Source organism: Zootoca vivipara, chromosome 3, assembly GCF_965207765.1.
Source record: "Zootoca vivipara chromosome 3, rZooViv2.hap1.1, whole genome shotgun sequence".
Taxonomy (NCBI): Eukaryota; Metazoa; Chordata; class Lepidosauria; order Squamata; family Lacertidae; genus Zootoca; species Zootoca vivipara.
This window is the reverse complement of record NC_142586.1, coordinates 72,856,543-72,870,283: the sequence shown is the minus strand read 5'-3', so window position 1 is coordinate 72,870,283 and position 13,741 is coordinate 72,856,543. Positions and strand designations below refer to the sequence as shown.

Genomic DNA, 13,741 nt, shown 5'->3' with positions numbered 1-13,741 from the left:
GTCATGTGGCCAGCATGACTACGACGCTTCTGGTGAACCAGAGCAGCGCACGGAAATGCCGTTTACCCAGTTTAAAAAGTGTCCAAGCACATTCCCTTGGGTCGGCTTGGAAGCAGGATTTTTATTGGGGGAGGGGCTTCTTTTCCCTTATTAGCGTATAAAAATAGAAGATTATGCTGGCCTGTGCAAGGTTGAACACATAAAACCTTTAATTCATGTTATATATCCTTTGCAGCTATGTGTTCTTTAATTTCTCTTATAACACAACAATCATTCATTCCCCAGTTACAGTTTCAAAGTTCAGTGAAATGCCTTCTGAAGTCACTTATGAAAGTCACATGGGATTTGATTAGTTCAGAAACACCTTTTGAGATTAAGGCTACCTGACCTGCTAAGAGGGCATGAGAGAACAACATGGGAAATCAATTAAGGGTGTGGACAATACAACTCGCCTTTCCCACTGAAAATATGAACCTTGACAAATGCTTGTGGAAAGACAGTAACAGTCATAAAGAACTGATTATAAGAGATTTGAACAAGGAAAGAATAATCTAGACAAGTCTGGGGTTTTCTTTCCATGAAGTGGGAGACTGAGGGAGAGGCTCAGCAAAGAAAAGAAAATGTCAGGACCTCTGCTATAGTGAGTAATAATCTGCAACACCCTTCCCCAATCTGGTACCCTCCAGATGTTTTGGGCTACACTTCCTGTCTGCTCCAGCCAGCATCTGAAGTGCAGGAGTTTGGGGAAGGCTGATCTACAATCCATTGAGATGTTCTCCTGTGAAGTCACTCTTCAGACCTGTACATGGCCCTTAGTGAGGCTTGCAGAGAAATACTTCGTTAGACTGTGCCCCCAAACAGTCATCATCATTAGATACATACATTATCAACCAACAATAGGTCAGTGCAGTATCACTATCCCCAGATGTGTAGATGGAGGAGCCAAGTCTGAGAGTTAGTTACCTTAAGCCACCCAGTTAGTTCATGGCAGAGACAAGATTAAAATGAAGGGCTTCCTGGTTCGCAGCTCAGCATCCTAACACTGCATGAGCTCTCTGGACTTCTTTTGGTAAGAAGTGTGCAAGTCAGCAAATAGTGGCATGTGCTTTTAAGTCTGCCATGGGTGCCTTGGCAGAAAGGGAGGTATATAAATGCACTCACTCAATAAATAAATAAATGACAAAGGCCCATTGATTTCAACTGAGTGCTGGGTTTCATCCTATGTTCACAAATTTCAACACAGTTTTTAAGGAAGCTTAAAACATTATCCTAAACCACTAGGACTAGCAAACTTACCTAGGAACTTCCCCATACAATGCCACTTGAACCTGTGCTTTAAATCTCTCCAAAAAGCTACTAATTGAAGGATGTTGTGAAGGGAGCTGAAATTTTAGAGAACTTTTCTCTTTCTCCAGCTCTTCAAGTTTTCTTCTAAATTTATCAGCTGGGAAAACAAGGAGGAAAACACGTTATTATTAAATGATTCAGGGCTATATTTTGTTCGAAAGAATGTCTGGTATAGTGATAAACAAAAGGGACATACCATAGACAGAATGCTTTGGTTATGTGAAATATTTTAATTGATAGCGTGCAACATTATTAAAAATGCAGCCAAAGAGTCACTCTGGTTGCCAAGCTACTTTAGCCTATATAGCCTATAAAGAACCAACCAACAGCTTTCCCTTGGCATTATTGCATTATTGCATACACTGTTGAAAATGGTAACACACACATTATGAAACTTGCAGGACTGACATCAAATGCTTACGGCAAAATTAGACGTGACATTAATCACACACTTATTGTTGTTGTTTCCTCCACCAAAAAGCAGGTGGAGAGGGAGGCAATTTGAATCAGGACTAAAGCAAAAAGACTGTGGAGATTTAACCCTTTGCCTCTGTTAGTGTCCCAAAATGGATCAGGGCCCACACAACTACTATTTGACCCTTTCTTTATGTGCCATCTCATTCTGGGTAAGTCAACTCTATTTTCCCTATTTGAAAACTTATCTCTTAAGAACTTATGTCTCAGGTTGAAATAACATTGATGAAACTTTGAGAACTTGGATAGAAGGCATATCTGAATACAATATTAAGATCTTATTGTATAAAGAAGCTGCCTATCATCCAATACTAATTGATACTTTAAAAAGTTACCATCCTTTTGTTTCTTTATAGAGGCTTTTAAATTTCACAGAGTATATTTAAATATACTCATTTCAAACAAACGTAAAACAAATTTTTTATTCTTTGAGAAACAAAAAATCCTCCAATTATTCCACCATTTCCAACCACCATCACTCAGTTTTCATTTGGATAATATGCTTATCAGCTCGGCTCTGAAGCTATTATCAGAACTATTATTTCACGCTTAAGTAGAAAATTCAGCTAGGTGCTTTGAGGGAAATGAAAATACATCTAAATGAGTACTAAACTGAAGCAAATGGGGGCAGGTTTTGTGAATATTTTCAAAAACTGGAGGGGTCCCCAATTTTGAGAAGGCCATCACAGAAGTGATCACCTAATTAGATGTGAGAGAAGTGTGAGCATTCTCCCAAGCATTCTCCCTGGAATACATCAGGAAGAACTTTCTGACAGTAGGAGCTGTTCAACAGTTGGAAGTTTTTAAGCGGAAGTTGGGTGGCCATCTGTCATGGATTCTGTGATTCTAAGTTTGATTGGAAAATTACAAAGCAGCTTTCAGCACCTGCAAATGACTGCACCAATGGTGGGGAAAGGTATAAATAACGCTTGCCCAAGGTCATTTTCCCAATCAAAGCCCCATCCCTAACCCCTCGTCCAGTATCTTTTGTCAATAAATAGAAAAACAGTCCACAGACAGGGTTATGGGTACCTTTCCCACCCACTGCCATAGAGGCTATACTTCATTTTTTGTTGATTTTAAAGTTCACCTATCTCCTGTATTTCAGCTTAGTCCGGAGAAGTGGCGTGGAAGCCCCTCTCTGGTTCATTCCAGTCTAGACCATTTAGCATCTTGAACCGAACATAGAAACCTACTGGGAGCCTGTGGATGTGCCGCAAAATCAAAGTAATTTGCTCCAAGCAGCACCCACTTCTCCCCATTAATACCCTGAATAGAATAAGACACTGTCAAACATATTCTGGGAAACAATTACTGAGGTCCAATTTAAAAAAGAGAAAGAGAGAGAGAGAGAGAGAGAGAGAGAGAGAGAGAGAGAGAGAGAGAGAGAGAGAGAGATAACATACAAAATGGAATAAGATGTCGAAGAGTGATAACATCTAGAAGCCATTTCTGTGCCATCAGTCCCCTAGGAATGACTGGTACATGGAAAGCTTGCCATGCTATAGCTACAGGGTTCACATTTCAACACACATATCCTTCCAAACAATACGCTTCTGTCAGGTTAGCATTCCATCAAATCTGTCAATTGCATCATGTTTTTCCACTACAAGACAAGATGACACATTGTGTAAAGGTCAAGTGGAAAAATGTCCCTTCCATTACATCATCAACTTCAGCTGGTAAAGGTCACTCCGCCCAATAGTTGCTCCTACAGGAAAAAAATCTACATGAGGAAACGATCCAATACCTGAGGAAGAAGTGATCCAATACCTTTTGTCGCATCCAAATGTTTCTTCAGAACCAAGTCAACTTGCCTATTTCTTTTTCACAGGGTTAATTACAGAAACCTAGTCTGCATAGAATGGATTGCATATAGGCTGGACATAAATTTCAGCAAGTACATTTTATAAGATGTCAAAGGTTTCCCATTATCCCATATATGATTTCCCATTAGAGCTAATAAATGTGATGTGCTTTCAGTACTTGGAAAAAGAGCTCTTGAGTTGCATGCACTCTTATGACAATCCCTCTATAAACTCTAAGTTCCAGTTACTTTAACTCGTTACTTTAATTTTCCTGTGTATAAGACTACTTTTTAACCCAGGAAAATCTTTTCAAAAGTCGGGGGTCGTCTTATACTCCGGGTCGTCTTATTTATATGGCGAGTATATCCCAAACTCTATATTTTAACTGGAAGAGTTGGGGGTTGTCTTATACGCCAGAAAATATGGTAATGTACTGAACTCAATGAGATGTATTTTCTTCTAAAAACAATACCAAATTAAATGGACCCAAGTCTGTTTTGTTTGAAAGCCTGTTGTTTGATTTCTACATGTAGACACTCAAATAAAGTAGTAAGAACTGGCCATGGTCAAAATCCATGGCATGTGCCACTGTTGCTTTCAACATAAAGAAGTGGTAAAAGTCTAAAGAAACCTTATACTTAAATTGCCTGTAAGTATGTTGCATGGTTGCCAACACAAAAATATTCATAAAACATTCCTGAAACTATGAAGTTTTAGTAGGGTTCATCTTTTGGTTATTAAAGCTGCAATTATCTGTACAGTGTACTCACTTAACTGCCAGCAAATCCATTGAACTCAACAGGACATACTTAACAGTGAAGATGTCAGAGCATTCCAACAAAAACTGAAACAGAGTTGAAATTACCAATGTTCATTTGTTCATCCCATGTCCAGAATGAAAATCAATCAACTGTTGTTCCTTTCAATCTGCAAATGTTACATGATTGATTATGTTGATTCCCATTTGATTATGTTGTGTTTCCTTTGCACTGAGATGAATGGGGTAGAATAGCATAATGGCAATGTAATTACACAATTTACATAATTTATTACATAAAATATGTAATTTCACCACAGTGGACAGCGAGACAAATATAGTCATATTGGGCAGAAAATGAACTGTAGTGCAATCAATACATGAAGTACAAGGGTTGGCATCCTGTTCATATTCCCAGATCATGAGTGCTTGATGAAATTATAAAACTACTCCAAACCTCATACCTTTGCATAGGCTTATACCAGAAAAGCATGAACCCTTTATCTAAAAACAAATGCTAGGAGACAAGTATAGAATTTCCCGTTCAGTCAAACTCTGTTGCAATTAGACAATTATTATTGCAGGAGGTTTGCTCCTCTGACATCTGTTTATCATTATGGCCAGTTAATTAAGTGCTCAGAGATTCTCATTCATGACAATACCAATGTGCTGTCAAAGTAGAAGCTGCCATTTTCTATTCTCACTGACAGTCTTGTGGATTGGTTCGCTTGATTAGGCAGCAGAATAGCATGCATGCAGGTCCAGCATCTACAAGATTAAACCTCTTTTTCTTCCTTCCTCCAATTTAGCAAGGCAGGACAGCAAATGGAATTTTCATGATAAACTCTTAGATTTTTAGGATCTCATATAATTGCATTTGTAAAATTTCCCTAGAGGTTTAGTAGTAGGAGAGGAGCCGTTATAAACAGCGGTATTGCCTCTAAAGAAAGCCATTGTTCCTTATTCTGGCTACATAATCAAAATTTACTTGAGAACGTAATTAAAGAAAATACCTTTTCAAATAAAGAAAATTTCCCATGGGGCAACATTTTCAAATTTAGATACGTACTCCAAGGCGGCCACTATCATACCTAATTATACATTTCACTTTAACATTTAATACTTGGTAAGCACATACAAGATTTCCAGTGAATTCAAAGGCAGTTCATGTTCTCAGCATCTATTAACATTCAGAAATTTGAACACTGATATAGGCAATTGTTCACACTATTTTTAAAAGAACACAAGAACTTTGTCGATAGAAAAATGAATGGTGGTTTTGTATAAGAGCACAGTTGTGTGCATCACAATCACTTCAGTGGGGTTTAACCAATCAATGTTCATGGTATTTGTTGTTGTTGTTTAGTCGTTTAGTCGTGTCCGACTCTTCGTGACCCTACGGACCATAGCACGCCAGGCACTCCTGTCTTGCACTGCCTCCCGCAGTTTGGTCAAACTCATGTTCGTAGCTTTGAGAACACTGTCCAACCATCTTGTCCTCTGTCGTCCCCTTCTCCTAGTGCCCTCAATCTTTCCCAACATCAGGGTCTTTTCCAAGGATTCTTCTCTTCTCATGAGGTGGCCAAAGTATTGGAGCCTCAGCTTCACGATCTGTCCTTCCAGGGAGCACTCAGGGCTGATTTCCTTAAGAATGGATAGGTTTGATCTTCTAGCAGTCCATGGGACTCTCAAGAGTCTCCTCCAGCACCATAATTCAAAAGCATCAATTCTTCGGCGATCAGCCTTCTTTATGGTCCAGCTCTCACTTCCATACATCACTACTGGGAAAACCATAGCTTTAACTATACGAACCTTTGTCGGCAAGGTGATGTCTCTGCTTTTTAAGATGCTGTCTAGGTTTGTCATTGCTTTTCTCCCAAGAAGCAGGCGTCTTTTAATTTCGTGACTGCTGTCACCATCTGCAGTGATCAAGGAGCCCAAGAAAGTAAAATCTCTCACTGCCTCCATTTCTTCCCCTTCTATTTGCCAGGAGGTGATGGGACCAGTGGCCATGATCTTGGTTTTTTTGATGGTGAGCTTCAGACCATATTTTGCGCTCTCCTCTTTCACCCTCATTAAAAGGTTCTTTAATTCCTCCTCGCTTTCTGCCATGAAGGTTGTGTCATCTGCATATCTGAGGTTGTTGATATTTCTTCCGGCAATCTTAATTCCGGCTTGGGATTCATCTAGTCCAGCCTTTCGCATGATGAATTCTGCATATAAGTTAAATAAGCAGGGAGACAATATACAACCTTGTCGTACTCCTTTCCCAATTTTGAACCAATCAGTTGTTCCATATCCAGTTCTAATTGTAGCTTCTTGTCCCACATAGAGATTTCTCAGGAGACAGGTGAGGTGATCAGGCACTCCCATTTCTTTAAGAACTTGCCATAGTTTGCTGTGCTCGACACAGTCAAAGGCTTTTGCATAGTCAATGAAGCAGAAGTAGACGTTTTTCTGGAACTCTCTAGCTTTCTCCATAATCCAGCACATGTTTGCTATTTGGTCTCTGGTTCCTCTGCCCTTTCGAAATCCAGCTTGCACTTCTGGGAGTTCTCGGTCCACATACTGCCTAAGCCTGCCTTGTAGAATTTTAAGCATAACCTTGCTAGCGTGTGAAATGAGCGCAATTGTGCGGTAGTTGGAGCATTCTTTGGCACTGCCCTTCTTTGGAATTGGGATGTAGACTGATCTTCTCCAATCCTCTGGCCATTGCTGAGTTTTCCAAACTTGCTGGCATATTGGGTGTAGCACCTTAACAGCATCATCTTTTAAAAATTTTAAATAGTTCAGCTGGAATATCATCACTTCCACTGGCCTTGTTATTAGCAGTGCTTTCTAAGGCCCATTTGACTTCACTCTCCAAGATGTCTGGCTCAAGGTCAGCAACCATACTACCTGGGGTGTACAAGACCTCCATATCTTTCTGGTATAATTCCTCTGTGTATTCTTGCCACCTCTTCTTGATGTCTTCTGCTTCTGTTAGGTCCTTACCACTTTTGTCCTTGATTATGGTAATCTTTGTACGAAATGTTCCTTTCATATCTCCAATTTTCTTGAACAGATCTCTGGTTTTCCCCATTCTATTGTTTTCCTCTATTTCTTTGCATTGCTCATTTAAGAAGACCCTCTTGTCTCTCCTTGCTGTTTTTTGGAAATCTGCATTCAGTTTCCTGTATCTTTCCCTATCTCCCTTGCCTTTTGCTTGCCTCCTCTCCTCCGCTATTTGTAAGGCCTCGTTGGATAGCCATTTTGCTTTCTTGCATTTCCTTTTCCTTGGGATGGTTTTCGTTGCTGCCTCCTGTATAATGTTACGAGCCTCCATCCATAGTTCTTCAGGCACTCTGTCCACCAAATCTAAATCCGTTCCTCACTTCCACTGTGTATTCATAAGGGATTTGATTCAGATTGTATCTTACTGGCCCAGTGGTTTTTCCTACTTTCTTCAGTTTAAGCTGGAATTTTGCTATAAGAAGCTGATGATCTGAGTTACAGTCAGCTCCAGGTCTTGTTTTTGCTGACTGTATAGAGCTTCTCCATCTTTGGCTGCAGAGAATATAATCAATCTGATTTCGATGCTGCCCATTTGGTGATATCCATGTGTAGAGTCGTCTCTTGTGTTGTTGGAAGAGAGTGTTTGTGATGACCAGCTTGTTCTCTTGACAGAACTCTATTAGCCTTTGCCCTGCTTCATTTTGAACTCCAAGGCCAAACTTGCCAGTTGTTCCTTTTATCTCTTGATTCCCTACTTTAATTTGGTATTTAATTTGTACCATTTACAGAAGTCAAAATGCTGTGTTACTATAAAATAGAGCAAGATTAATTCAAGAACCACAACTTTTTCCATCTGTACGCACAGTTCCATTTTATGAGAAGGAGTGGGGAACCTGTGGTCATGCTGGCTGGGGCTGATAGGAACTGTAATCCAAAAATATCTTCAGAGTCACAAATCGTTGACCTCTACATTAGGATGTATATAAGAAATTACACAAAGACAGAATCAATGTGTCCTACTTTTAAAATGGAAGGAGGTGCCATTCCATTCCAAATCATATTACTGTATAAGTCACTCTACTTCAATAACCTGCCTAAACAAGTGGTAAGGACGAAATGCCCTCCAAATCAAAACATAGCAAACAACATCAACTATTAAACTAAGCTGTTTGTGTGGTATTTTCCATGGCACAAGTGGTAAGAATTCCATTCTAAACCATCTGAGGCAGTTAGCTAACCTATGAGTTATAAATATCATAAAACTGACTGAAGAATTCAAGCAATCTGCAAGAGTTAATAACATATGCAAGCCAAAACAATTAACTTTCTAAAGCAATGTGGTCCAAAGTGTAACTAAGATAATAAATCATCTTCAGATACTGCTGTTGCCTGATACCATTCTCAAGGGTAAAGCATTATAGCCAAAAGAGGCTTTTCCTCAAAAGCCACCAGATTCTTTTTTCTTAATCTTGACTCATGAAAACTTGCTTGCTGTTTGCATTCAGTAATGAAGGTAAATTTGATGTTTGCCTAACAGCACAATCCTGTAAATATTTACCTAAGAAAGCAAAGATGTGTAATATTTTGTCAGGAATGCAACATTAGCAGATAGGATGATCCAATAGAAAGTTATATGGATAACCCATTCAGATCAAACATTTTTCATGTGTATGGTCTAAATTGCTAAATACAGTACAGTATTACCATCACAACTAGTCCTAAACATTATGTTCAAGATCCCATCATAGCAAAATATGGTTTTGGCTTTGTATATTCCTTCAACAGTGGGTTTTTGAAACTTTGCTGGATTGATTAAAGTGCATGCTACCAAACTCTTATTTAAATAAGCACATTTTTCCAAACCACTTAGCAAACTCATAACTCTCATATGTAATCTGTGGAATAGAACTTCACCACAGAAGTATAACTACTGGTAATATCCAACAAGAGTGTACAGCAGTGATGGGACACCTGTGGTCCTTCAGATATTGTTGAACTCCAGCTGCCATTTAAAGGGCCATCCCACCTGAGGTTCATTATCCCTGGTCTTCATCTACAATGGTGCTCATTTCTCAATTTATCCCTGTTGTTTCTTTAGTCGTTTAGTCGTGTCCGACTCTTCGTGACCCCATGGACCATAGCACGCCAAGCACTCCTGTCTTCCACTGCCTCCCGCAGTTTGGTCAAACTCATGTTCGTAGCTTCGAGAACACTGTCCAACCATCTCGTCCTCTGTCATCCCCTTCTCCTTGTGCCCTCAATCTTTCCCAACATCAGGGTCTTTTCCAGGGAGTCTTCTCTTCTCATGAGGTGGCCAAAGTATTGGAGCCTCAGCTTCACGATCTGTCCTTCCAGTGAGCACTCAGGGCTGATTTCCTTCAGAATGGATAGGTTTGATCTTCTTGCAGTTCATGGGACTCTCAAGAGTCTCCTCCAGCACCATAATTCAAAAGCATCAATTCTTCGGCGATCAGCCTTCTTTATGGTCCAGCTCTCACTTCCATACATCACTACTGGGGAAACCATAGCTTTAACTATACGGACCTACAAGTTATCCCTACTAAACAGCTATCATGTATTGAGCAATAATTTATGCCTTATTTGAAGAACCCAAGCAATTTGTTATGTTTATACTCATCTTTTTTAATTGATGCAAGGGAATTGTTTTGTAGGTGGGTGGGTAGGTAGGAAAAATATGCTATGTTTTTTTTAAAAAAAGCGCTATCTAAAAACAGATAGCACATGCCAGCTTATGCAGCCCAAGCAGCATCACTGGAGTCCAAAGGAAAAAGTATCTGAAGGAATCAGTGGGTGGTGTCCAATCATGTCTAACCATAACCATGGAAGATAGATCAAGAACAAAGGAGCCTTTAGAGCTGGTGAGGGAACATTGAATCCCAGCTATTTATAAATTAAAAACTGATTGTCCATATCGCTTGACAAGAATAGCATTCCTCTGATACAAAGATATTCTTTGGGAGTATTCAATGAAGGTATGTGTGTGTGAACTCTTTGATTTTCTGAACTGCATTCAATTAATGTGATGGAACTTGAACGTGCAACAGTATAACATACAACCGGTGTGCAGTGCCTAAACTGAACCCCTTTCACATGTGCATATTGCCAGGGCCCACACTGAAAAGAAAATAATCTTAAAACATTTATGCCCTCCAAAAATCCTATACAAACATTCAAGTTGGCACACAAAAAAGCAAGCTACCCATTCCATCTACCTCCCACAGATATTTTACTTAAAAAAAAATTAAATAAAATCTTGGCAGCAAGTTTAACCTTGGAGCTGTCAGGTTCTGTCATGAATAATGAGCCATAACAACATTCCAACATCCTTGGACAACAGAAACATTTCTCCTCTGTGAGCTATGCCAGGCAAAATGACTTCCCCCTACCATCCTACCTGTGAGAATATGTATGGTAATGTGGCCATCAAGAGGAGATTGCAAGTAAATACAAATGAGCCATTTCATTATGTTTTATCATACAGACTGAAAATTGGGTAATAAGCAAACTGTGTAATAAATAAAATGTGTAAAAAATACATGTTACATTTAAAATTAAAACAGGGAACAGGACAATACATTTGCCCTAATAGTCACTCAACAGGGCATCTGCATATGATAACATATCTACACTCAAAATAAGCAAAATCCTGTATAAAGATTTCAGGCACCACTCTCTCTATATATATATCTATATATATAAAAATGTAAAAATCGTGAAATTCCGTTTGACACTTTTCTCCGTAACCGCTTGACCGATCGTCCTGAAATTTTGACACAACGATCCAGGCCACTCCTAGAGCGTTGTTGGGGGCAAAAATCCCTCAAATCGCACACCTGCCCAGGTGCAGACCTGCTTTTCCACCAAGTCAAACAGCGCCCTCAAGTGGCGTAGTACCCTCCTCCACCCCCTCCCTTCCTGTGAAATCTAAGCCACACCCACAAACCAAATGACATCATCATCAACAAAGCAACTTGAAATCCCCCTAGGCGGCCATTAGGCCTTTGTTTAATGTAGGCCCCTGACAGGCCCGGGGGGGGGGACCCACAACAACACACTTGGGGGCATGGCAAGGGGTTTTTACTTTACCATTTAGCACCACTAACCCTCCCCCCACCAAAAAAAAAACCCACCAAAAAACCAACATTGCCAAGTGGAGGTCGGGGCCAGCCTTGGGGGGGGGTGGCACAGGCCACAGCACAGCCTTTGATTTATGTAGGCCCCTGCATGCCAAGGGGTTTTTACTTTACCATTTAGCAACACTACCACACCGGTCATTGGGGGGGGGGAACAAACTGAATAGATCATGGATCGGGACACATGGGGCCATTCACAGGGATAAGCCACAACAACACAACACACCCACAAACCCCGCCTCTGCCACGAGGAGGCCTTGGTTCCATTTTACATACTAGGCCTCAGGTCTACAGCCCATTAAATACTATCCCAAATGGAGCCCTGGGTGGGAGGTGGGGGGAGGAGGAGCCCAAATAGGTCATGGGCTGACGTAGCTTATTCTCCGCTATTTGATCCCACCCCCCACCCCCCAGTTAGGATTCTTTAAGTAGTTATCTGGGTCCCAGGGCACCGAAGCGCCGAAGAAGTGATGCTTTTGAATTATAGTGCTGGAGGAGACTCTTGAGAGTCCCATGGACTGCTAGAAGATCAAACCTATCCATTCTTAAGGAAATCAGCCCTGAGTGCTCCCTGGAAGGACAGATCGTGAAGCTGAGGCTCCAATACTTTGGCCACCTCATGAGAAGAGAAGAATCCTTGGAAAAGACCCTGATGTTGGGAAAGATTGAGGGCACTAGGAGAAGGGGACGACAGAGGACAAGATGGTTGGACAGTGTTCTCAAAGCTACGAACATTAGTTTGACCAAACTGCGGGAGGCAGTGCAAGACAGGAGTGCCTGGCGTGCTATGGTCCATGGGGTCACGAAGAGTCGGACACGACTAAACGACTAAACAACAACAACAACAACAGGGCACATCATCATCCCCTATCCTTAATCTAAATATATAGAAATGTTCACGATTCGTTCGCAGGGGCCAATGTATGGAGATACAGGGGGGAGGGGACAACAGAGGGTTCAGACAAAAGTGCATGCTGGGAAATAGAACCCAGAACCTAACAGTTCCTTCTCCAAGGGTGGGGGCCAAGGTATGGAGATACAGGGGGAGGGGCCAACACTCCCCAGGGACAACAGAGGGAAGGGTATCCTACGGAAACACAGGGATGAGCTGGGGTGGAGGGAGGAGGGGCAGGATACGTCATGGATCGTGACAGGGTGGGGGGGGAATCACAGGAAAGAACCACAGCAACGTGTGGCCGGGTCAGCTAGTATATATATATAATAGTAATAATTAGTTCTTAGCATCATCCAGAAGAATAATGTGCAATATCCTATTCAATTAGGCTTTCCAATATGAAAGTTGTGACTGTGCTCTGTGTTTATTCAATATAGATAGAAATAAACCATCAAACAGCACTTTCACAACCACACTCTGGATCTTCTTTAGGAGCTGGTTAATCACTACATTATTATATATGTTCCTATGCTTAACAAAATTGAGTTTTCATTTATGTGGCAAAATGTTTCACCTTCCACCTTTATCAGCTGCTCTGATATATAGTTTTACTTATTTTTTAAAGAGAGAATTACTGTTTCCCAATCAGCCAAGCCAACTATCAAAATAATCCAACTCTGATGGCGATGTAACGCCTCCTACTCAGTATTTCACTGGGGTCATGTCAATGTAACATCTCCTCGAGTCAGTAAAGGGCAAGGAGTTTCCCACCATAAAACCACTGGCAATATATTGCATGTATGGTAATCTGTGGTCAGTGGTAGGCAAGAGAGTGAGATACATGATAACTGAAATCCAAATGAATGCATTATTCATATTACCAGCACCAGGCAACCCATTTAATTGGTGTTTAAATCATATTGTGCACAGCGTACCAAACATTAATAAAGTCCTAGGAAAGGATTGTGGTTAAAGAAGCAAGTATGAAGCAGGAATTCTCACCCTTCTGAAGTTCCTGATAACATACGTTTTCCATAAAATCCAATTAACTTGTGATTGTTTACTAGAGATGCAATCCATCACTTCAGTGAGGCTTGCACGGCTGTGGATTACATCCTAAATTAGCTGTTCAGCTCATTATTTTAAACAAACCAGGCTGCCTTTAAGCTACTGTTTTTCTTTCTATGGTCTCACCATCTCAATTTCACACTAAATATGTCAACAAAAACAGCACACAGACCTGACACAGTCCATACCTAGTCCTCCCACTAAATGATGGGCCCCAATTAGTGCTACAACCATTGATCAGGTC

At 40.7% G+C, this 13,741-nt stretch overlaps 1 protein-coding gene across 1 annotated transcript in view; it reads right to left on the bottom strand.

Moving 5' to 3' along the window:
• Positions 1 to 13,741, bottom strand: part of DISC1 (DISC1 scaffold protein) — a 155,150-nt gene that overhangs the window by 116,918 nt on the left and 24,491 nt on the right. Inside the window, 1 exon segment of the mRNA XM_088666436.1 lies at positions 1,297 to 1,444. Within this exon segment, the coding sequence (XP_088522562.1) occupies positions 1,297 to 1,444 (148 nt within the window).